The following is a 25,682-nucleotide window of genomic DNA, read 5'->3' as shown; positions in this document are numbered from 1 at the left end:
AGGAGATTCCTTCCACTTCTGTTGCTCTCTAGCCTGCCTTGGAAGAAGCACAGTCTTCCCTGAGGGAGAAGGCGCAGTCTTAGCTTCAGGTATTACGAGTAAAATGTGGATTGATACGAAATGGCAGGGAGGTGATTCTTAGGGAGTGGCAGAGAAAATGTCATAAATACCCGAGACTACACTAGGTCTCACTCAGTTACTTCCCACTAATTAGAAGTTCTGTACGGTATAACACAGCTCATGACAAAAGTGCTTCATAAATACATGCTAATAAGTACACCACTTCCTTATTTGAAGTTTATGACCTTCATTTTTAAAAGTAGTAAGACAATGACTACTGGGAGAAAAGCTGAATGACTTACAGACCCAGAAGGTAACCAACGAGGTTGTGACTTTTCCTCGGGCAGTAGCAGATCCTAATACAACTGATGTAAACATTTACACAAATGTTGAATGTAATTGGAAAAGATCTATCCCTGTTTTGTACTTCTGAATGATTACATATTCACTTCAGATTAATAGCCAAAACAAGTCTTTCGAATTCTACTTCTTTCACTCAGTCTTTAGGGACAGAGTGACTTCATCAACAGTTCAATTTGTAATACAAAATCTTCTAAGAAGTAAATAATATTCATTTCACTTTCTAAAATATAGTCGCCGTACAGTGTTTACATACATGTAACCTTAACAAATGCTATTAACAACCCACTGACCTTCAAGAAGGTAAGTCTACTAGTGTATAATTCATCATGACTTTTTCAGGAAATTGCAGAAAATTTCTCATAAGTCAAAATGCTATGCTACAAAGACACTCCCTTTATGCTACTCTGATTTGACAACTATTTTATCTTTCATTGTTTTGGTTTTTTTTAAGTTTGCATTAAATATATTACAGTGCTAGCAAATGAGATTTGAAGTGCATCCATAATTCTATTCAACAATTATTTAAAAACACCTTAAACAGGAAAAACTTGAATAGTATGCCATACTCATTGTGGTATCTTGGCTTTTTGTCCAAATATACACATGACAATGACACTAGTTATGAGTCAGTAGCACATTACATTCAAGGGACTGTACTGCTTTGCAAATTTTAGGTCATTTAAACCTCACCACAACCCCATAAGGTGACAATTTTTAACTTTTCCATTCTATAGGTGAAGAAACTGAGACTTGGGGAGGTTAAGTAAGTTGACAATTTTTATATGACTAGTAAGTATTGGTGCTGGAATTTAAAAATCAAGTCTACTGAACTTTAAAGTCTGTTTTTCACCCCTGTGCTTTAGCAAGTCCCTGCTTCTTAGCAGAAAAACCTTGTGAGGTGATAAGAAGGCAACATGAAAGCATCTGATGCCTGGAAGGCACAGATACAGTTGAACTTAATCTACTTCATATTTTTGCTATGCTTGTATTGTTATTCATACATAATACTCATTATTTTTTATTGGCCGAGCACGATGGCTCATGCCTGTAATCTCAACACTTTGGGAGGTGGAGGCAGGCGGATCACCTGAGGTCAGGAGTTCGAGACGAGTCTGGCCAACATGGTAAAACTCCGTCTCTGCTAGAAATACAAAAATTAGTTGGGTGTGGTAGCACACGCCTGTAGTCCCAGCTACTAGAGAGGCTGAGGCAGGAGAATCGCTTGAACCCAGGAGGTAGAGGCTGCAGTAAGCAGAGATAGAGCCACTGTACTCAAGCCTGGGTGACAAAGAGAGACTCTGTCAAAAAAAAAAAAAAAAAAAAGACAGTTTTCACTAACTCTTTCAAGACCAGATGGTTCTATTAAATTCTGTGATCCTTAGAAGAGCCAGTGTCCATTCCATGATGCCAAAAAGAAATGCCTTCCTAATAAATGGCAGCTCTCCATACAAATGGAAATACAGAGGTTTAAAGTTCTGATAAAATATTCATTAATTCACAAATAATCTATTGAGCACCTGCTGTGAATGCAAAAAAATGAGTAGGGCCTGGTCCTTAAGCTTACAGAGTTTATATGAATATATGAATCTCACATGGTTTTTGCAATTATTTATAACGTATTTCTAAAAATACATTTTCCTACAATGCATTTATTGAGAGCAAGATTTTGACAATTTTTATGCTAGCTTTTACTTCTCCTCCTGGTCAAAATGAGCATATTAGATATTTATAATGACAAAAAATATGTGAACTGAATGTACAAAATTGAGAAACTGATTAAGGTTTAATATATAGTTATAACTATATGATGGAATACAACATAAAAATTAAGAATGATATATTAAAGGTATAATATGAAGTAAAAAAAAATCAGTAAACAGACATGTGGTATGTGGTATAGTCTCATTTTTTGTGAAATATAATAACATTTTTAAAAATTTTCAGAGAAAGACTTGGATGGATCTTTACCAAAATCTTCATAATAGTTATCTCTGGGTAGTGTAATTACAGTGTATTTGTATTTTTTTTCTGTGTCCTTATCTGTATTTTCTACATTGTATAAGTTCATGTAGTAAAAATTTATTTTCAGATTGAATTTAATAAAGATCAAAACTGAATATAAATACAATCCCTAATTCTTATTCTCAAATTCAGTTCCAAAGGAGATAGTATATCCATTGAGAAAAAAACTTTCATAAGAACACAGTATTTCTATGCACAGGACAAATGATAATAAATGCTCACTGAATGCAAAGACTCATGATGAAAAAAGCAAGTCCTAGTTTGTGAAGAAAGAAACAACTAATTGCTAAGAGTCTAATCAGATTCATGTCTCCTCTTTTTTCACTGCAAAAATAAAATCAAGTAGCTCACTTCTTTATAATGATTTCAGTAAATGCAGACTGTTATATAAGGGGCATCTATAAAAATTATTACCTAATAAATCTTGATAAGCTAGGTGTTCATTATTGTTAAGTACGATAATTTTACAAAGGATTAATAGAGTCAAAATGAAGAATGTAAATTATTTAGGTATTTTTTTCAGTCACAGAGGAAAGTATTTCTTAACAATTCTATCATAATGATACTATCTTTTAAAAATTAGAATCTTTCTTTTCCTGGAATGATCTTTAATTTTGAACATGAACTGTACACACAGCTAATACTACTGTACTGTATTCTTCTGAAGGCTTTGTAAATTTTTAATTAATTAAAGGATGTTCAGCAAGAAGAACTTGGCTCCAACCTGTCTGGAAATCTAAAGCCAGTCATTCCTTCTGTGTTTGTTGCCAATAATACATATGCTCTTTTTAACCCCAGAGGCTTAAACATAACTAAGCTTTGGCCAATGTTTTAATTCATTCACTTATTCACCATTCATCAAGAGTCAGAGAGCTCTTACTACCTGCCAGGTACTTTTTCAGATGTTACAGGTAATACTGAGATCAATTAAACAGGGATCTACCAAGAAAATAAGGTATGCACATAAACACCCCTGAAGCAAGGCAAGAAAGGCAAAGTGCCACAGTTGCAGGTCAGGGATTACGACAGTTCAGAAGAAAGAGGAATCACATTCAGTTTTGGGTAATCAGGAAGTCCCTATGCTGCATAAGGGCATATTAATTATTTGACAGTGGTTCGTATTAAAGCCAAAAAAGAACTGACTGAATATGAAACTGTGTGAATGAGACTCATCCAACTAACATGACCTGACTTTTCTATTTCACTGTTATCTCAAAATGATATATTTTGACAATGATTGAAACTTTAAAACCATAAATGTGCATATTAGTCTATGTAACTAGAAAAAAAAAGTTCTGTTGTCATCTCTGATCCCCCCTAGAAGGGGATATGTTTTGGCAAACAAAGGGCCCCTTTCTAAAAATATTTATTTATTTTTACTTCTACTTTTATTTTAGATACAGGGGTACATATGCAGGTTTGCTACATGAGAATACTAAAAGATGCTGAGGTTTAGAGTACCAATCCCATCACCCAGGTAGTGAGCATTATATTGATAGGTACAGTTTTAAACTCACCCACCTCTCCACTCTCTCGTAGACCACAGTGTCTACTGTTCCCACGTTTATGTCTATGTGTGATTAATGTTTAACTCCCACTTATAAGTTAGAACATGAGGTATTTGGTTTTCTGTCCCTGCATTAGTTCACTTAGGATTATGACCTCCAGTTCCATCCATCTTGCTGCAAAAAAAACATGCTTTCATTTTTTATGACTGTGTAGTATTCCATGGTGTATATGTACTACATTTTCTTTAATCTACCACTGAGCACACGGGTTGATTCCATATCTTGCTATTGTGACTAGCACAGCAATGAACATATAAGTGCATATGTCACTTCTCAGAAGAAAGCATACAAGTGCTAAGAAACATATGAAAAAATACTCACCATCACTAATCATCAGAGAAATATAAATCAAAATCACAATGAGATACCATCTCACACCATTCAGAATGGCTACTATTAAAAAGCCAGGCCGGGCGCGGTGGCTCAAGCCTGTAATCCCAGCACTTTGGGAGGCTGAGACGGGCGGATCACGAGGTCAGGAGATCGAGACCATCCTGGCTAACACGGTGAAACCCCGTCTCTACTAAAAATACAAAAAAAACTAGCCAGGCGAGGTGGCGGGCACCTGTAGTCCCAGCTACTCAGGAGGCTGAGGCAGGAGAATGGCGTAAACCCGGGAGGCGGAGCTTGCAGTGAGCTGAGATCCGGCCACTGCACTCCAGCCTGGGCCACAGAGCAAGACTCCGTCTCAAAAAAAAAAAAAAAAAAGCCAACAAACACTGTATCTGGTGAGGCTGCAGAGAAAAGGGAATGCTTACACACTGTTGGTGGGAATATAAATTAGTCCAGCCATTGTGGAAAGCAGTCTGGAGATTTCTCAAAGAACTTAAAACACAGCTACCATTTGACCATTTGACACAGCAACACCATTACTGGGTATATACCCAAAAGAAAATAAATCATTCTACCAAAAAGGGCCTTTTTAGATTGCTGAGCTCATTAGGATGAGCATGGGTAGGCAAGTTTAAAGGATCTGGGACAAAGCTAATTTTCCTGTCTTAGGAAGACGTGAAGACTTGGGTGCGATGAGGGTAGCAGCTGAGACTCTGTGAGGGGAACTGACAAAACAAGAGGGTCAAACAATCTGAAGGCAAAGACTCTAAGGCCCAGCAAGGGAGACCGTAGAAGAAATGTGTTTCTGCTAACATAATTTTAGAATAAAAACTGATGGCCATAAAGACACAAAACTTTAATAAAAACTGGGAATGACTTTTCAACACTTTTATTTATCCTAAGGATATACAATATAAGGGAATATAATACTTTCTAAGCAATATTGTCTAAGCTGTAGGCAGATATTTTGATGAAATGCTGAGTTTTGTAGCCTCTCCCCATCACTCCATAAATATTTAGTCAAAAATACAAACATAACAAAGTAGTTGGTGTGACTGGATTTTTTTGAGGAAGCTGGGGAAGGCACACATATAGGATAAGTGCACAACAAAAACAGCATGTAGATGTGCATTTTTATTGTAAAGCTTTCTAGTTTTTCCTTAAGTATTGTATATTTAAGTCCCTTCAATTTAAATGAGTCTGTTTTGAGTTACTGTTTTTCTAGTTAGTTCTGCCATTTATTTTGGAACCAAACCACAGACAAATAATAAGTGATAAATAACTTATTATTACTATGGCAGTCATAAAAGTGTTGCAGCAGGGACGTAAAATTCTGTGACAATATACACACATGGTCTAAGGGAATAAAATGGATTCCCATAAGCTCCGTTCAAGAAAATTACTTTCCTTACTTTATAGGTCCTATTCTATATTTATAGAACCCAAAACACCAAGTAGTTTAGAAAGTGTTGTTTCTGTGTTTGACCTTAGGATAAACAAAACACTGAAAATCCATTACTATTTTTTTGAAGTTTCATGTCTTTAAAGTCATCAGTTTTTTATGTAAGCAGAAATTATGTTCCGGTATAAATGTAAAGTGCAGTGGATAGAACTTTGCAAAGCTTTAGATTCAGGGAGAGTTAGGTTCAAATACTGACTCCATTCCTTTCTAGTTGTGTAAACGTGGGCAAACCATTTAATATCAGCTTCCCAAACTGTAAAATGAAGACAATGAGGCCAACTTCATAAGAGTGATGTGAGGTCTAAGTTAAATATTGTCTGGTTCCAATGCCTGGTAGAGTCACACAACACACAGTAGCTATTACTGTTTTTGTTATTATGGATTATTACTTTGGACCTTTAACACTTAACTGTGAAAGCAATGTTCTACATTAAATCAGAATTATACACAGGTTTACACATTAAACAGTGCAGGAAGCACCCATCAAGCATAACTTGCTATGTTTTTATTACGTGGAAATGGAGTATTTCAGCCATGCAGTGAATATTTAGTGAATGAGAGCTTTACTTTAGTTTGGCCATGGAGATAAAGGATAAAAGACTTATTTACTTCCATTATGGGGTTCAGAGATTGCTGGCAGAGACAAATAAGTAAATAGACAATTACCAAAATATGGCAACTGCTATGAAGTCTGGAGAAGCTGAGCACATCATACAACATTCAGAGGAGCACCATTTACAATCTATGGGTATGGTGTTTCCTTGAGTGTGCAGTCCTGTGGCCATTGCCAGGGCCTGACTTAGGTGGACAGAAGTAGAGTCAGAGATGGCCTCCCAGTGGATGCAATGCTCAACTTGGGTCTTGAAGAATGAGGAGGCAGGGAAATGAAGACAGTGGAGAGGAACATGCCATCAATGGGGAAGCCAAACGTATAAATGCAACCTGGAAGAATGTAGTCTTCATCTTCAGGGGACTTCATGTAGTTCAACGTAAGGATGCCAGTTGGGGAGGCTGAAGCACTAAGACTGGTAACCTACACAGAGCCTATCGTGCAACAACAAACAGTTTGAATTTTATTCCAAAAGTGATGCAGAGCCAGTGAAGGGTTATAATAAAATAGAACTGATAAAACTATGTGACCAAAAAAAACCTCATATTTATTTATTTATAATTTGGTCTATTATATTTAAGAAGAGGGGATGATTAAATCCACTTTCTTTTTTCTAACCGATTGTCTATTTTTTACTGGACAGTATGCTATTTAGTACTGATAGGAATATAATTAAATTTCCTCACTTTGGGGCACTTTAATTTAAAATTTGGTGTCACAGTAAATAGAGCTATTCATCACTGCTGTCTTGAGTTTTATTTTTTTGTTAAAGGATAAACGATTATTGGAAATATCACATTAAAACAATAAAAGCTTGTTGTTTTAATGCCTAATCTTCAAAAGCAGATGATTATTAAATTAATATTATATGTGGCAAAAAAAATCATTGAATTCATTGCAGGACTGACATCAAGGAGGTCCATCTACTTGGAAAGGTTAGAAGTCCCTAGTGCAAAGGTCACTTCAACGACTTCTTTAATGAACAAGTGACAACCTCAGTAAAAACTGAAAAGGAAAATTTCAGCAGATGTATCTGAGTGTGTTCTCTGGACACTTAAAAATGCTTTTAACTACTGTGTCAGCTTCAAAAAAAACAGACAGCACTCCAGAGACACCCCTCTGGTGTCATTTCCCTTGGCTGTACCTCACAAAAGCAAATTTCTTTTCCTCCAAAGAAGGAAACTGGCAAGAAGATTCACTTCTTATTCATTAATAACTCAGTGCATTTATTTTCAGTACCGATTAGGTGCCAGGCTCCTTCTTGGGGGGTGCCAACACAAAGATGAGCACTTTAAAACCCAAATACTGTGTCAAGACTCAGTTCAAAGGCGGTTCTTCCATGAAGGTTTCCTGATTATCCCAATAAGAAACGATCTCCCAAGCTCTGAACACCTCAGCCTCTTATCCATTCCTTTCTCATACCTCTTAGCCCAGGCAAATACCAGAAAGTGAACTCAGAAGTGTGTATTTTGCTTTGCTACTTATTACTGTGTATTCTGGGAAAATATTTTCCTTATTAAATCTCAGTTTTTCGGCTGAGCGCAGTGGCTCACGCCTGTAATCCCAGCACTTTGGGAGGCCGAGGCAGGTGGATCACAAGGTCAGGAGATCGAGACCATCCTGGGTAACACAGTGAAACCTCGTCTCTACTAAAAATACAAAAAATTAGCCGGGCGTGATGGCGGGCGCCTGTAGTCCCAGCTACTCAGGAGGTTGAGGCAGGAGAATGGCGTGAACCTGGGAGGCGGAGCTTGCAGTGAGCCGAGATCGCGCCACTGCACCCCAGCCTGGGCAATAGAGCGAGGCTCCGTCACACACACAAAAAACAAAAACAAAAACAAAAACAAATCTCAGTTTTTCTCATCTGTAAAATGGGGCCATTCTTACGGGAAGAATAGATTTTTTAGTTGCCATTTTATAGATGTGGTATCTGATAGTCAGAAAATTAGACAGCTTACCTAAAGCTACAAAATTAATAATTAAAACATTTCTAAAACTCCAACCCCTCTATATTTGTCATTTTACCAAAATTACCTCCTGTAACATTGCATCTATGACAGTTGTAGAAGATTATATTTAAATACATACCTGCTTCATGAATCTCTTCCTTTCCAGTGTATGAGGAAAACACCTGTCTAGAGAACTTGTACTGTTGCTCTCGAAAATTGTTTTGTAAGTAGTCCATCAGCATGACATAACCAGATTGTTGCATTGTAAGAACTTCACAAAAAACAGCCAGCTGAAAAAAAGATCAAATAATTTAACATATCTGCTTCAAAGGCATTGGTAAATGCTTTAAAACAGATATTTTATAGCAAAGTTTGAACATAATGTTTTTTTAAATGGCTTTGAGTTACTTGATTTGTTTGAATTTCTAAGATTACCTGGTTTTCAGAGATGCTAACTGTATCTTTAAAAACAATCCAGTCAACTGTGTCTGTGCAGGGAGGAGATGTCAATGAGCCATTGTAAATGTAATACTTGTCAGTTGAATTTGGCAGAAGATTCAACAGTATGAATGGATCTAAGGCAGCCTGCTTTCCTAAAAAGGAATAATATACATCTCAGCTGGAATCTCAACACTGGAATTTAGCTGTTCAAAGCTTCTATGAAGCAGAGACACATGCTTTATTATGTATTTAATCAAAACTGAGATTTTGAAACATTTTAGATATATTTTTAAATGGTAATAAAGCTAGCATGCCCCTAATTGTATTACACATGTCACTATACAGTGTTAGATGCCTTATCTTTACCATATCAAGATGGTGAACAGAATATTTTACATATAAAAATACTCAGAAATCATATGATCATCTCAATAGATAGTTACATCACTTCATAAGACTCAATGCCAGTTCATGGAAAACAAAAACAAAACCTTATTCTGGTGAAGATGATCATCAAAGCCTGCACTAGTCATATTTAAGAATGACTTATTGGAAGTGTTTCCCCTAGAGATCAAGAATGACACCAGGATGTCCTGCCATCACCACTTCTATTTAACATTGAACTGGAAGATTGAGCCAGTGCAATAAAGAAAAAAGAAACAAAAAATCTTAAGATTGTATAGGAAAAAATAATACCATCACAATGTACAAATAACATGATTGTGCATTTAAAACATTGAAAATTATTTACAGGCCAGGCATGGTGGCTCACACCTGTAAAAAGGCCAAGGTGGGTGGATCACGAGGTCAGGAGTTCGAGACTATCCTGGCTAATACAGTGAAACCCCATCTCTACTAAAAATACAAAAAATTAGCTGGACGTGTTGGCACGCGCCTGTAGTTCCAGCTACTCAGGAGGCTGACGCAGGAGAATCGCTTGAACCAGGAGGCAGAGGTTGCAGTGAGCCAAGATCGCGCCACTGCACTCCAGCCTGGGTGACAAAGCAAGACTCCATCTCAAAAAATAAAAAAATAAGGAAAGAAAGAAAGGAAGGAAGGAAGGAAGGAAGGAAGGAAGGAAGGAAGGAAGGAAGGAACATTTACAAAGTATAAGAAATAAGTGAAATTTGCAAAGTCCCTGCACATAGACCAATATACAAAAATCAATCATATTTTTGTGTACCAGCATCAAACAACAGAAAATAAAATTTAAAGCAATATGATTTAAAATAGCAAAATATTATCAAATACAAATAAATCTAACAAATAATGTGTAGAACATCTACACTGAAAATTACAAAACACTCTTGAGAGAATTAAACAAATATTAAAATGGTAGAAAGACCATGTTCATGGGTTGGAAGAGTCAGTATTGTGAAGGTGTTGATTTTCCCCAAATTGATTCATGGATTCAATGAAATCCTAATCAAAATCCCAGAAGGCTGTATGTGTAATTGACATACTGATTCTAAAATTTCAATAAAAATCAAAAGAAAAGTTAAGACAATCTTGAAAAATAATAAAGCTGGAGAACTTTCACTAGTAGATACGAAGATCTGTGATACTGTTACATATAATGCTGTAGAAATTATGATAGTGATGTATTTGTGCAAAGATAGATGAAGAGAACAATGGAAGAGAAAATAAAAGAGAAAAATACGATCATTTGATCTATGATAGAAAAATTATTATGGAATGTGGAATGGATGATCTTTTCAATAAACAGTACTATATCAACTGAATATCCTCATGGAAAAAAGTGAATCTTGATTCCCTACTTCACATCATAAGCACATATCACTTCTAAACTGATTGCGGATTTAAATGAACATATTAATAATTCTTTTAAATGAAAACATTAAAAAACTATCATCATAACCTAATGGTAGATTGAGGTTTCTGAAATGGCACATAAAAAATATTACTCACAAAAAGAAATATGATATAGTATATGGCAATCAAGATCTATTCATCAATAGTCATTAAGAGAGTTAAAAGGAAAGTCAAAGAGTGGAAAAAAATATTTTTGATACAATATACACGTGTGTGTGTGTGTACACACACACACTAATAAATATTGATTTATTCTTATGTATAAACTTGTATACAGATTACAGAATTTCTATCCAAAAACTGGTAGAGTTTTCCTAGGTGGGCCATCTGGCCTTCAAACCCTGAAACAATCCAAATATATCGGTCTCCTTGAATAGTCTCATTTGTATCTCTCCAATAGCACTTATCAATAGCAATACTTTGGTCATTTAGCTATTTGTGAACCAGCCCTCACTCATGTAGGCAGCAATCTATTTACCAGTGAGATCTGTGTCTAATTTGTTTTCCTATCTCCTGAACTACCCAGCCCAGTGCAAGTCCTCTGCCCTCTCTATGAGATTGAGGCCATTAAGAAATAGTCCCTGAAGCCAATCAGTGTAGTCTAAGTGAGGTGGAGAATGTAGAGCAGTGGTGTTAATCCTTATGTGAATAATCCAGGGAGTTTTAGAAAAATATCAATGCCTCAGGCCCCACTCTAGACCATTTGAATTAAGATCTCTAGTGGTCAGGCCTGGGCATCCAGATTTTAAAAAGCATCCCAAGGTGATGCAAACACGCAGACTACTGTAGAACATCCCAAGTAAAGTGAAGCTTTTTCAAGGTTTTAGTCTTTCTTAACCACACTTTCCATATTAGGACATGAAATGACTAGACTCTCTGATCTTAAAAGTCTATTCCAGCTCTAAACTCTACGAAGACTGAACATACAAGAAAGCCTCAAAGAAAAAAAGTTATTTAAAAGTTAAATTAGTAAATGTTAACTTTTCTGTAATGCAGAAAATTCTGAAGGAAAAGGGAGTATTGTTACTAACTAAAGTTAGAGACAACTGCTTCAGTCTGAATTAACAACTGAATCTTAGAAATAAAAACCTTTTCTTTTTTCTTTTTTTTTTTTTTTTTGAGATGGTTGTCTCGCTGTCTCCCAGGCTGGAGTGCAGTGGCGCGATCTCGGCTCACTGCAAGCTCCACCTCCCGGGTTCACGCCATTCTCCTGCCTTGGCCTCCCAAGTAGCTGGGACTACAGGTGCCCACCACCATGCTTGGCTAATTTTTGTATTTTCAGTAGAGACGGGGTTTCACCGTGTTAGCCAGGATGATCTCGATCTCCTGACCTCGTGGTCCCCCGGCTTCGGCCTCCCAAAGTGCTGGGATTACAGGTGTGAGCCACCGTGCCCGGCCAAAAACCTTTTCTTAACTGAATTGATAGTCATGTCAATATGGCCTACATGTGGTTTTAATCCAGTAGAAAGTTCAAGTTTTGTTTGATTTAATGGATTCATTAGTAACTTCTAAAAGTACGTTCTCCTCCAATGTCAAGATAACATGATCAGAATTCAGATTAGATTCAAGTTCTTAGGAACTAAGAAGAATATTTATTTTTAACATGTGAATGTTTTTTAGATTTATGTTTTCAATACTAGAAAATTGTTGTAGTTAAATTACCTCCTTAACTGACAAGTGGACTGTAATTGTTCCTTTTCCCACTGAAGACTAAATTTATCTTACAAATATTTCATGAGAAGTGTGTGTGTTGAGAATAGTAATTAGGTAAGGAGCCAGAAATTGACTCATGGCTAAATTAGGTGGAAATAAATTGACTCCAGGAGAGCCAGGGGCCAGGAAGGGAAAGCAGAGGTGAGACCTGAGTAAGGAGAGTGAGATAGAGGAATTTTCCTATTATTGGGAAAGAAATCAAAGGGCAAAAAAGTTAAAAAGAAGCAAAAGAATCAGAAAAAGTTTTTAAAAATTTTCCTCTCCCTATCCCCAATGAGGACTCCATTCTTCCTGCCTCTGAACCTCAATAGCAGTCACCTAGTCTGTCTTACAGATATGGTAATTTGATATCACAAGATTCTTAAATTACAGAGTGCTTTTCCGTTACATTTTCTTCTAACGAAATTTCATACAGTGTTTTTCCTTTGTTTGTGTTTGTGGTTTTCATTTTGTTTTGCTGGCTTGAGAAAAAGACACCTGCTTCATTCAAGTAACCTCACCACTGTTAACACAAGAGAGAAGCCCACCAGAGCCAATGCTGCTCTATTTGGGGTCAGTCATTCATTTATGCAATCATTATTTGCTTGAACATACAATGATGATCAACCAACCAACTAATCAGATCCTTCCATGAGAAGGCTAGCAATGGAAGAAAAAAAGATGGGGAGGAACAAAGATGAAGAAACCACAATGGGGCCAAGCACTAGAGAAAGGCTGGTAACTACATAAAACCAACTCCTATTACTTAGGACAATGATATTTAGCATGGGGCCACACCAACGCCTATGAGAACTTTTCAGTATAGAAATGTCTGGGCTGAATTTGTGATTAAGAAAGCACTATAAATCATTCTGATGAGAATTCCCATCAGATAATCACTGATGATGTTACCTGGGATGTGTCTCTTCCCTGCAACTCGAAAGATTGCAACTAACATCTTTTGTGGCTCTGCTTGGAAAATATTAATTCATTATCTCAGTATTGCTGCAACATCATGCTCTCTCTCTCTCCACTCCATAGATAGAACAATGCCTAACCTAGAATAGGTATGGTAGATGGGAAGGAAAGAAAGAAAGAGGGGTTGAGGGGAGGAATGAAAACTGGGCTTTGTCCTTTAGAGAGGAAACAGGAAATGAGCAACCAGCCCACAGCATAATAAGATAGATCTTATAAGCTGAATAATGGTTGAAAAGGTGTTTTTTTTTTTTTTTAAATAACTTACATTATATGGTGAACACAGAGCCAAATTTGGGGGTGTAACTATGGTTCCAGAGTCAGTGCCTAAAGATAAGTCCCACCTTTGATCCTCAAGGTTGCCAGCAGCAAAGGCTGAAGGCCAATATGGGTAAGCCTTCAGTTTATTGGGCAGTAGGGGATTTTCTAGAGTCAGAAATAAGACTGGATTTAATTCAAGAACTCTCAAAATGGAAACGTTTGACTTTAGAAAGACTTCACTTATTTGGTTTGGATCGTTGTCCTTGCTGAGTATATTGAAATACTAAGTATCCAGATGAATGAGTTGATAGGCATGAAGGATTTTAGTTTTTGGTAAATTAGGAAGTTGGTGCACAAATAGTGGTGATATGGTTTAGCTCTGTGTCCGTGCCCAAATCTCATCTTGAATTGTAATCGAAATTGTAATCCCCATGTGTTGAGGAGGGACCAAGTGGGAAGTGATTGGATCATGGGGGCAGTTTCCCCCATGCTGTTCTCATGACAGGGAGTGAGTTCTCACGAGATTTGATGGCTTTATAAGTGTTTCGCAGTTTCTCCTTTGCTCGTACTCTCATTCTCTCTCTCCTGCTGCCATGTGATACATTCCTTGCTTACCCTTTGCTTTCCACCATGATTATAAGATTCCTGAGGCCTCTCCACCCATGCAGAACTGTGAGTCAATTCAATCTTTCTCTTACAAATCACTTACTCTCAAATAGTATTGCTTTAGCAATGTGAAAATGGACTAATACAAGTGAGGTAGACAGAGAGAGTGTAAAGGACTAGAATCTGTCCTCAGCTAATCCAAGAACTGTTCTGCTTTCAAATTAAGAGCCAGAATATAGGCAGAATAATGCTGTTAGGGAATCCATATTCTCAGAGAGAGAGATAATATGTAGTCATAGTGTATCTGACGAAGTATCTTCCTGAATGGCTTTCAGACACTAGGTATTAGAAAGGAAACTTTAAAGAACACAAGCAAGTTTATTCTCAAGCTCATATGAGTGCCTTCCAAGGCACCCACAGAAGTAAAGTACCCTGGGAAAGTAAAGAGGCCTTAAGAGAAAGCCTCAAAGTTCCCAGAGTTACACAAGTCAGGGTTAACAACCCAGTGTTAACATCTCTTTCATTGTCCCCACAGGCTGGTGCAAGGTCTGTAACATTCAGAATTCATAGATTATACATTTTTTTAAGTATAGGAATTCAAACAATTTGCTTTATCTCAGTCTGGATAGAATCCACTTTGTGACTCGAGGAGGGGAAAATTAAATTGGACTTATGACATTCAGTGTTGAATTTTGCAATCTGGGTCAATGGAGGGAGATAACAGCTTCATCTTGCATTTGATTGAGTCTTCAAAAAAAATAAAAGCTACACTACAGGAGTTCACATATTCCTGACTTCTGAAAAGTTGGGTCAATTCAGATCCTCACTGTAATTGATAACGATAAATCAATCCTAGGCCAGGTTTCTGCTTTCAAGAAAAGGATCTTCATGAGTTTTGTTTCTGATTTCAAATTTTGCAGGTTCCCAGAAAGGAATAATCCTCATTTTATTGGTAAGTCAAGGCAGCATTAAGATTCTGTGTGTGAGTGCTTAATAAAAATAAAATAGTAATATTAACAGGCTTACAGTCCACTGCCCATGTAATCAAAAGCATTTGTTGTGACAAATTACAAGATCCATGAGATAGCAGGCAGAACAATGTCAAAGCATAGTGCATCTTTTTCTATGTAAGTGTTGACCTTCTTCCAAAAATCTCATCTCCTCATGTTGATAAAGCAAAGGATTTATCAAAGAAACAACCAGGGAATAAATTTTAACTTGAGTAACAATTCCTTTTCTACTTTAAAATATGATATTTATAAAATTAGCTGGTTTCAGATTAGGAATTAGTCTTTAAGGGACGTATGATGCAGAGACATAATAGATAAATAGGCTTTAAATGCATGATATAATTAGATTATTTTCAAGAATAAATTTTAAAAATTTCAATTTCCTACTTACATTAATGTTTCATGCTTTTGATATAACAAATTCTTCTGACAAATTGTTATTTATTCGGTGAGAAACGTATAGATTATCAAGAGCGGAAAGTAAGAGATTGCTCCTCTTTAAAAATGTACTACTTTCTACCTTTTGGAACAATTGATTTTCGTCATATTGTCAACATTCATATCCATCCAAAGCAGAATCTTGAAGAAAGATATTTCCCCAAGTAGCTTACCAAAACGACTAACACTCTCGACTCCATCAATAATCGCTTTGAAATCCAAATTTTCTTCTGTCCCAACCTGTTAAAGAAAAAATCACATTCTAAAAATAGAATAAAACATTTGGATAACTATTCAATAAAAATGTGAAGATTAATGAATTCCATTTTAAATATGTGCATTAAAAAATCATAAGTTCCCGAAACAGGTTTTTTTATAGTTAGGTGAAAAAAAATAAAGCAAATAAAAACCAGACAACTTACATATTTCACTAAGAAAAGTAAATTTAAAAATTTTATGATTCACATTTACTGATAATAATACATAATTATTAATACGATGCTTTGTATGTACAAATTAGCAAATTTGTGTACTTATAGAACACTTTGCCCCAGCTGGAAAAGATTCACCCAATTAACAAACACAAGAGTCTCCTTTTAAAAATATCAGGCAAGGGTCATCTTTTTTTGAAAATGACCACCAGTTTTAATTTTACTTATGAGCTCCTCTCTTTGTTAGAAATTATGTCTTGATATTTCACATCAATATTTAATGTGACTTAAAAAGGAATTACATTAGTGAAAAATGTATATATAATTATTACCTCAAACAAAATGGATAAAGCTCTTAACTTCCCTTTTCCTTTAACTGCTTCCTCAAAACTTGAAAATCGGTCCGCATCAAAGCAGTAGATTTGCATCTATAAACGTAACAATGATAGTTTTATGATACAGAAAGACTTCACAAAAATCAGCAAAGAGACTTAATAAAACAAGTAATTCAATAAGTTCTATTTGAAAAGTTCTATAAATTGTGTAATTCTACATTCTACGTATTTCCAAAATCTTTTATAAATTACATGTATACAACTACCATTACTATCATTTACCAGCCTTTGATAAGGAGGGGAATAGAAGTTAGACATATCTAAAACCAAAATGACCATTTTGAGATTACCAGGGGACTGTGCAGTAAAATTTATTAAAGCAATTACATGAAATAAATAATCATATGTTACTTTAACTGCTTTATTGAATTATTTTAAATATAAGTTTCTCTCTTTCTCAAGCATGCATGCCTTTCCTGAGAGTCCAGAGTTACCATTCTTTGATATTACCATATTGTGATCTATTAATATTGAAGCTCTCAAGGACTCTCAGCTTCTACCTAAAAAATACCAGAAGAGTTTTAAGTTTCATATTTTGATTCTTCTCTCCAGATGTGAGGCTATGCCTTGTTAATTTCTGCTTCCGTCCATATACGTATCTCTCTGTAACAGCCTCTATATAATTTGGTGCTTCTCCTGTCTGGGCTTGGAAATCAGGGGTCTCAGGCTGGATAGAAGCAGAATTAAGGTAAGAGTAGGAAGCCTCTGAGAGTGCAGAGCGTAGTTAGTGCTCTGATGGGAGAAATAGAGGTTGTGCAACAGAGGATGGCAGTGGCTCCTGCTTTGGGTGAGTCACCAAAACCTTTTCAGAGACAGGATTTCTAAACTGACCCTACAAGAATGAGCAGGTTTTAGCCAGGTGAAAGGCAGAAGAGAAGGGCATGTGTTCAAGTCAGAAGTACCACATGGGAAAGGCCTATGAGGCAAGACAGTATGACAAGCATGGGAAATGGAAAGAAATACAATTTAAAACTTAATAATTATTAATTTAATAATCCAAGTAAGCAAACTTTTTTCTGATCTCCCATATGGTATTTAGGAGAAGAATTGATAAGGCTTTTTTTGTTTGTTTTTTTGTTTGTTTTGAGAGGGGGTCTCACTCTGTCACTCAGACTGGAATGCAGTGGCATGACCATGGCTCATTGCAGCGTTGGCCTCGTGGGCTCAAGTGTCATCCCAGCCTCTGTATGGAATGACAGGTGCATGCCACCGTGTTCAGCTATTTTCTCTTTTTTTTTTTTTTTGTAGAAATGGGGTCTCACTATGATGTCCAGACTAGTCTCAAACTGCTGGGCTTAAGTGATCCTCCAGCCTCAGCCTCGTAACGTGCTGGGATGACAGGTTTGAGCCACCATGCCTGGTGAATTGAGAAGACTTGATTGTGAGACATAGGAGATAAGAAACAAGGAGCAAGCCAGGGATGATCCTTGGGTTTCCTGCTTACACAATTACATAGAGTGTTTTAAAACAACAAACAAGACTAGGCGTGGTGGCTGATGCCTGTAATCCCAGCCCTTTGGGAGACTGAGGCGGGTGGATCACGAGGTCAGGAATTCAAGACCAGCCTGGCCAACATGGTGAAACTCCGTCTCTACTAAAGATACAAAAAAATTATCTAGGTGTGGTGGCATGCACCTATAATCCCAGCTACTCGAGAGGCTGAGGCAGGAGAGTAGCTTGAATCCAGGAGGCGGAGGTTGCAGAGAGCCGAGATCACGCCATTGCACTCCAGCCTGGGCAACAGGGCGAGACTCTGTCTCAAAAACAAAAAACAAAAAACAAAAAAAACCTCTGAGAGACAATTTAAGAGGCTTTTGCATTAAAATAACTTTATCAGGTTTAGTGCATGGATTCTGTACCATGTATTTTGATTGCTCAGGGCTCTTGTTGATAGAATTTTTCTTGATTTTCATCTTTGTTCTAAATAGGTAATATTGTGAGTAAGCTAAACTCTCAGAAGTGATATGCTGTTTAATGAATTGACTTTGATTACTCTGACAAATCGAATTTGATAAATGTGCTTTTCTTTAAAAATATTGAATAAAGAAAAAAATCCAGATTATAAGTTGTAAATGTGAATGTAGATATCCACCTTTTTAAAAAAGTTTTTTAGTCTTTTAAGAGGTAATTCATCTTATCTTATTTTTATTATTAATAAAACTGTTTTGAATTATAAAATGAATAGTTTCATACTAGGTATTTTAGAAAATATGGGGACTTTAAAGGAGAAAATAAGAGGCACCTATAATGCCATCACCCAGAGAAAATCATTATTAACATTTACTTTCTTGAAGTCCATCAATTACTTTTTTTTTTTTTTGAGACAGAGTCTCACTCCATCTCCCAGTCTGGAGTGCAGTGGTGTGATCTTGGCTCACTGCAACCTCCGCTTCCTGAGTTCAAGTGATTCCTATGCCTCAGCCTCCTGAGTAGGTGAAATTAAACATGAGTGATACCACGTCCAGCTAATTTTTGTATTTTTAGTAGAAGTGGCGTTTCACCACGTTGACCAAGCTGGTCTGGAACTCCTGACCTCAAGTGATCTGCCCGTCTCGGCCTCCCCAAGTGCTGGGATTATAGGCGTGAGCCACCATGCCGGGCCCCTCATTTACTTTTATGAGTAATAAGTCAATCCCTCATTTAATTTCCACAATAATGTTATAAGGCAGGTGCAGCTACTACATCAATTTCACAGAAGAAAAATGGAAGCATTGGTAAGTTAAATAATTTATACATTGTTATGTGGTGTAACCAATAAGCAAATGGTGGAGCCAAGATTCAAACCTAGTCCATTTGACTCAGACTACACTCTCAGTCAATATTTAATTAATTTTCATGTATTAAAAAATTGCAAAAATAATAGTGGTTATACCGTTTAACATGTTTCTTTTTAAAACCATTAATACCTTATGATGAACTTTTTTGTGTAAATATATCATTCAAAAACATGATTTTTGTGAAATCTATAATATCCATCATAATGTATTTAAATAATCATTACCTTTTGTTTCAATATTATATTATAAATAAATTTTTGTAATTTTTTAATTTTTAGACTAAATGGCTTTAAACTTAAAGATTGGGTATTGAGTGTAAATCATTTAAAATTCTTAATAAAAACAAGTAAACTGCTTCCCAGAAAGTCTACCAATTTAGACTTTCTCTAGACATGTAAGAGAACATTTTACTACACAATCATTTTTAAATAATTATTTATTTTGCCAATTTTAAAGCTGAAAATTTTTCTCATTTCAATCAAAAGATTTAAATCAAAGGATTCTCCAGTATGTTAATGAAATTTTCTCCCTTTTCCTTCCTTCATTCATTAATTTGTCAGCATTTATTGATTACCTATTTTGTGGCACTTTGGGTTGTTACCACAAAGTGGTAAATCAAAGATAAGGCTTATATTCATTTAGCTTAGTCTAGTATATTAATCAAATAATAAAAATATCACTTTATAAATTATAATATTGGATTTTAAAATTAATCAAATTATATGCTAAATAAAAACATCTATTATTTAGAAAATAAAATAGTAAAGAGCGGATCTCCTGACTTACCTCAAGTGGAAATTTTTGTCCTTCTAAACTATGCTCTGATCCATCAGATGACATATTGCATTTTCCCCAGTGAAAAGTTATCTTGCTTGCTTTAAACACCATTTCTGAAACTCCTCCGCTGACACGGTAGTCATTAGTGAGATTAATTTCCACTGAAAAAAGAAATACAACTGCACCTAAGCTTCTGAAAATCAAAATTTTAAATTTCAACTAAATTTCCATCTACTTAAGGTACATTAAGAAAAATCATTTATTTGATAAATTTACAAAATATGAAGTTGCCAATTTGGAAGCCAAACTTTGTAGGTCTGCACAATATACTTAATATATCTTATTGCCACAAATGTAAACTAAGATGAAGATACTGACTAGTGTATGACTTCAAGGGCAGAAGACAGTCAGTCCACCTGCTCTGTTTGGTGTCCTAAGATAGCTGTTCCTTGAATGCTCTGCTTCCCTAAGATGTCAGATGGTAATAAGAAGACAGAGCAAAGTGGGAAGGAACAGAAGGGTTAAAAGAAAAAAAAAAAAGTCTTCTCCTTGGAGTGTTGCCACCTTCCTATTTTCAGCCCATTTCTACTCCTTATCAGGCTGCTGCTTATCCCCCCATTTATCACCCAGGCTTCATCAGCAAGCTCCAGAACCTGGGTCCCTGGCTATAGCAGGAAAGGCAGGAAACTCATTCTTATGGAGGAGTTTTGGCCATCTCACGTTTGAACCCTGAGTGGCAAAAGCTTAAACTCCCCTGTATGAGTTCCACAGCAGATATTATCTGACTATATTTTAACAGTCTTCTGGAGAGTTCTCTTGAGAGCCCAGTGAAAGATTTTGATGTCTCTCAATAAAGTTTAAATAGTCTCTGTTCCATTAGGGAGAAATCACTGTTGGCATCAGGGACTGAATACAACATATTGGTCAGCAAGCTAGGGATACAAACTCTCACTAATAATAATAATCAGCACAATAACAATAACAGCCAACATTTACATATCACTTATGATGTACCATGGACTATACTAATTACTTTATATGTATTATTCACTTGATCTTCGCACAACCTTGGAAAGTAGATACTATATAATCCTTATTTTACAGATAAGGAAATTGAGCCACAGAAAGGCTAAGCAGGTTGCTCAAAGGTTCCCCACTGTCATTTCAAGAGCCAGTGGTGAACCCAAGTAATGTAGCTCTATTAGCTAAACGATCTAATAACCACTCTCCCCTAAGAAAAATAAAACCCTCAACACTCTCCATAAAAATAGCTGCCTTCAGACCTACTGTCACCCTCTGTCATTGAATGATTTGGTTTAATTTCTATCTGTTTGGGATCTTATTTATAAAAACATAACCATCAGGCTATCCTTCCCATTTTTCTCTGGTCATAAAGCCTAGCACATTTTATTGTTTAACAATAAGAAAAGCAAAACAGGGATTTCTACAAAGATTTTTGCTTACAATATATAATAAAGCAAAGGTTCCATGCCCTACTACTTTGTAACACCCTTCAAAACTGAAAATAAAAATGTCAAGATTTGGGACAATATACTTTTAGGTAATTATTACGTGTAACATAATAATTTTAAAAATTATTCATTCAAGAAATACTTAGTGTTTATTACATATCAGGCACTGATGCAGAAAAATCTCTACTTTCACGATTTTTTTTTTTTTTTTGGAGACAGAGTTTCGCTCCTGTTGCCCAGGCTGGAGTGCAGTGGTGCAATCTCAGCTCACTCAACCTCTGACTCCTGGGTTCAAGCAATTCTCCTGCTTCAGCCTCCCGAGTAGCTGGGATTACAGGCATGTACCACCATGCCCAGCTAATTTTTTTATTTTTAGTAGAGATGTGGTTTTGCCATGTTGACCAAGCCGGTCTTGAATTCCTGACCTCAGGTGATCCATCTGCCTCGCCCTCCCAAAATGCTGGGATTACAGGTGTGAGCTCATGCACCTGGCATAAGTTCGTTTTTTCATTTGTTTTGCTTTGATTTTTTTGGATAGGATGGGTCACTCTGTTGCCCAGGCTGAAGCGCAATAGCATGATCTTGGCTCACTGCGGCCTCAACCTCTTGAGTTCAAGTGATTCTTTTGTCCAGCCTCCTGAGTATCTGGAATTACAGGAGTGTGCCGCCATACCCAGCTAATTTTTGTATTTTTAGTAGAGATGGGTTTTCGCCATATTGGCCAGGCTAGTCTGGAACTCTTGACCTCAAGTGATCTGCCTGCTTCGGCCTCCCAAAGTACTGTGATCACAGTCATGAGCCACAGTGCCTGGCTACTACTCTCTTGAGTTTTGAAATTAAAATATTACATTCAAATAATTACATTACCTAAATATAGAAAATATTTTAAAAATTCACTAATGATAAAGCTTACCCTCATACAGCTACTATTATAATTTTGAATATTTTTCTAATCTTTGTCTTATGTGTACATGCCTTTACATAATTTCCCAAAACATAATTTTTTAAAAAACTAGAATACCAAAAAAGAGAAGGTGTCACTTTTTGGAAATTATTTATATATGTATAGCTTATTAGAATTTGTATTTAAATTTTAATGTATTAATATTTTGCTTTTTTTAAAAAAAGATAGTCTCAATGAAAAGGCACTTAGAAAGGGTTTCCTAAGGATGGGATACAACTTTAAACCTTCTATATAGAAGAGCTAGGAATTTATTTTCTTAAATTTCAATTACAATCAATTGCTTTTTTCATATCCAAATACTGACTACAACATGAGGCTAGGCAGAAAATATCAAACTATAATGCTCAAGAAAAAGAAATCCTGATTGACTAAGTAACTGACTAAATTATATTAGTTATAAATCACATTATCATATCTTCTAGAGACAGCATCATTATTGTTACATTGTAGGAAAACATGACATGATGACATTGGTCATTTTATTTTTTTGTACGAATTGTCAAAATACCGTCTAAATTTCCCATTTTCTCTGCTCCATTTGGTTTCTTCTACATATAACTTCTATCTAGTTCATAGTACATTATTCAAAGGAAAATGAGACGAAACTAGTCTAAACATACTCCAGGTCTGAAAAATATATTAAAGGCAAAGAGAATGCAAATATTTTACCTGTTTTCCCAGTGTTATGAATGAATGTGTTTTCCAACGATGTTTTATCCCAACCCTGAAATTTAAGTTTCTTAAGATTCACATTTACTTGTGTAAGATCTTCATCAATATTGATAGGAGATTGTTTTGGACTATTACATGTTGGATATTTCTTTCCCCAATTTTTTTGATTCAGTGCACCTAGGGAAAAGAAAGAGTAAGAAACTTAGTTTCTTAAATTACCATGCAAAAGTTAAACTTTATATTATAGTTAATACATTATATAAAAATAGATACAATAGTAGAAAATGTTTGACATCTTTGAACTAATGCATAAAATAATTATGCCTAGATTTAGAGTCTGGATTTCAACATGAAACACTGTAAAAGGTCTATAGAACAACCATGCCACTATAAAATAAACAAGTTTATAGAACAACCACCAGAGTTTGGTACAACTTTAGTCTACAATATCTTCTTTTTGTGATAAGAGAGTCAATAAGAACTAACTTTTATGCTGGCTTGATCTAGCGGCCACCTCTCATAATGTGACAAGTTCAGGGTTCAACAATGGCTTTGTCCAGTCATCACAATTCTTTCGAATCAACAGAAAGCTGAATTGTCCTATAAGGTTGTTAGTCCTAGCCCAGGGTTCCAGACTGAAAGGAGTCCAGATATAGGAGTAAAGTTCTGACTTCCTCAACACTCTCCATAAAAGTAGCTACCTTCAGATCTACTGTCACCCTCTGTCTTTGAATGATTTGGTTTAATTTCCATCTGTTTACGATCTTATTTATAAAAACATAATCATCAGGCTATCATTGAAATATCTCCTTCCCATTTTTCTCTGGTCATAAACCTAGCACATTTTATTGTTTAACAATAAGAAAAGGAAAACAGGGATTTCTATAAAGGTTTTTGCTTACAATAAACTGAATTTTCACACGTTCCACAGTATGAAGCGCCCTCTAAACCCAAACTGCCCTTTGTTGCATTTATTTCACCCCTACCTGAAACCATGAAACACTTGCCATAATCTTATTTCACTGCATGTTAACTTAGCACCCAAGCAGTGCTAAGCACAGGTATGTTCTACTTAAAGTTCTTTTAAAATATTGGAAATGTTGAGAATCCAAGTCTCTGGTTAAACGCTAGCATGTCCATGGCCATCGCAAGGAAGAAACGAGTGGCAGTGTAGTTTTCAACTTATATTCTTCTGAATGTTTTTCTTTCTGAAAATGAGAACGGGTAAGGCCAAGATTTTACATGATCAAGGTTTAGGGAATTACAAGTAAGTTTATCTTTGATACAATCCTAGTCTACACTGTCTTCTTTTGTGGTAAGTGAGTCAGTGAGAACTGACTTTTATGCAAGCTCTATCTAATGGCTACCTCTCACAATGTGATGAAAATAACATTGCATAATTTTGCCCAGAAAATAAATAATAATTAGTCATACCATGAAGCCGTCTATAGAGTCACAGAAAATCTGGTAATACATCTCAGAGTGAGGCATCTACCAGAATCGATAGGTACTGAAAATCATCTTAAAGTCTAGATCTATACCTAGAGAGCGTTTGAATACATTGTGTTTTAAATATGCACAGTGATGTGTATTTTGGATTCTAGGAATAGTTTTAATGATTTGAGTAATGACGTTTATTTCACTGTAGGGAACTCTGGCATAGGGACAAGAAAACCCTGCTTATTTTACTAATGTCAATGCAAGAGAATGAAAGAGAATCTGCAGCACAAATCAATTACGTCCTTTTCATTGCTCACATTTTTAATACAATATAATAAATTCTAAGCACACTTAGAAAGAGTTACATAGTTGTGGTGCACAGGAACGTAAAATTTTAAATCTTCAATAACACTGATGTATAAACCTGCTATTTTCCATCACATTTTGTGATTCTCTCTACTGGGAACCTAAAAGGCATCTTATACTTAACATATCACAAACAGAAGGAACTCTTTTCTGCTCTGAAATAAGCTCCTTCCCCACAGTCTCCGACATCCCCTGAAGTGAGAAGTTATCCTGATGCCTTTGTTTCTCCTTCAGCAAGCCCTTTAGGGTCTGCCTTCAAAATATTTCCCTAATCAGACCACTTATTATCTCTACTGTTACCACCCTAACCCAAGTCACTGTCATCATTTGCCTGTACCTTGCTACCCTGCAAGCAATATCACCATCACCTAGGAGATTGTTGTGAGATTCAGGCCACTACTATAGCCTTATGAAGTCTCAATCTACATTTTAACAAAATGCCTAGGATATTGATATACACATTAAACTTGGGGAAACACTGGCTTAGACTCCAGTAGTGCCTTCTATCTGGTTTTCAGAATCTTCTCTTGCTCCTTCCACAATTCTGTAACAGTACCACTTATTTAGTAAGTGGAATTATGACTTGGCTCCCAAAATTTCCACCCTATGGTGTAATCATCCTGTACAATTCCCTCCAATTGGGCATGAGCAGTACTTACGAATACGAAGAGAGAGAGGTCACTTCCTTGATTAGGTTAAATTTGATGGCAAAGACGGTAGTGGATCACTGCTGTGATTGATGACATCATGTTATAGAAAGCTCCA

At 36.0% G+C, this 25,682-nt stretch overlaps 1 protein-coding gene across 4 annotated transcripts in view; it reads right to left on the bottom strand.

Annotated features, from left to right (window-relative positions):
• The window catches only part of PTPRZ1 (protein tyrosine phosphatase receptor type Z1), a 191,542-nt gene that overhangs the window by 70,126 nt on the left and 95,734 nt on the right, over positions 1–25,682 (bottom strand). For all 4 annotated transcript variants that reach the window (XM_007982731.3, XM_007982732.3, XM_007982733.3 and 1 more), the window contains exons 3-8: positions 23,109–23,288; positions 20,013–20,164; positions 16,387–16,482; positions 15,797–15,863; positions 8,803–8,960; positions 8,507–8,657 (exon numbers count right to left, since the gene is read on the bottom strand). In XM_007982731.3, the coding sequence (XP_007980922.3) occupies positions 8,507–8,657; positions 8,803–8,960; positions 15,797–15,863; positions 16,387–16,482; positions 20,013–20,164; positions 23,109–23,288 (804 nt within the window). The remainder of the gene's footprint in view (positions 1–8,506; positions 8,658–8,802; positions 8,961–15,796; positions 15,864–16,386; positions 16,483–20,012; positions 20,165–23,108; positions 23,289–25,682) is intronic.

This window comes from Chlorocebus sabaeus, chromosome 21 (assembly GCF_047675955.1).
Source record: "Chlorocebus sabaeus isolate Y175 chromosome 21, mChlSab1.0.hap1, whole genome shotgun sequence".
NCBI lineage: Eukaryota > Metazoa > Chordata > Mammalia > Primates > Cercopithecidae > Chlorocebus > Chlorocebus sabaeus.
Note: the sequence above shows the minus strand (reverse complement) of the source record. Positions and strands in the feature narration are given on the sequence as shown.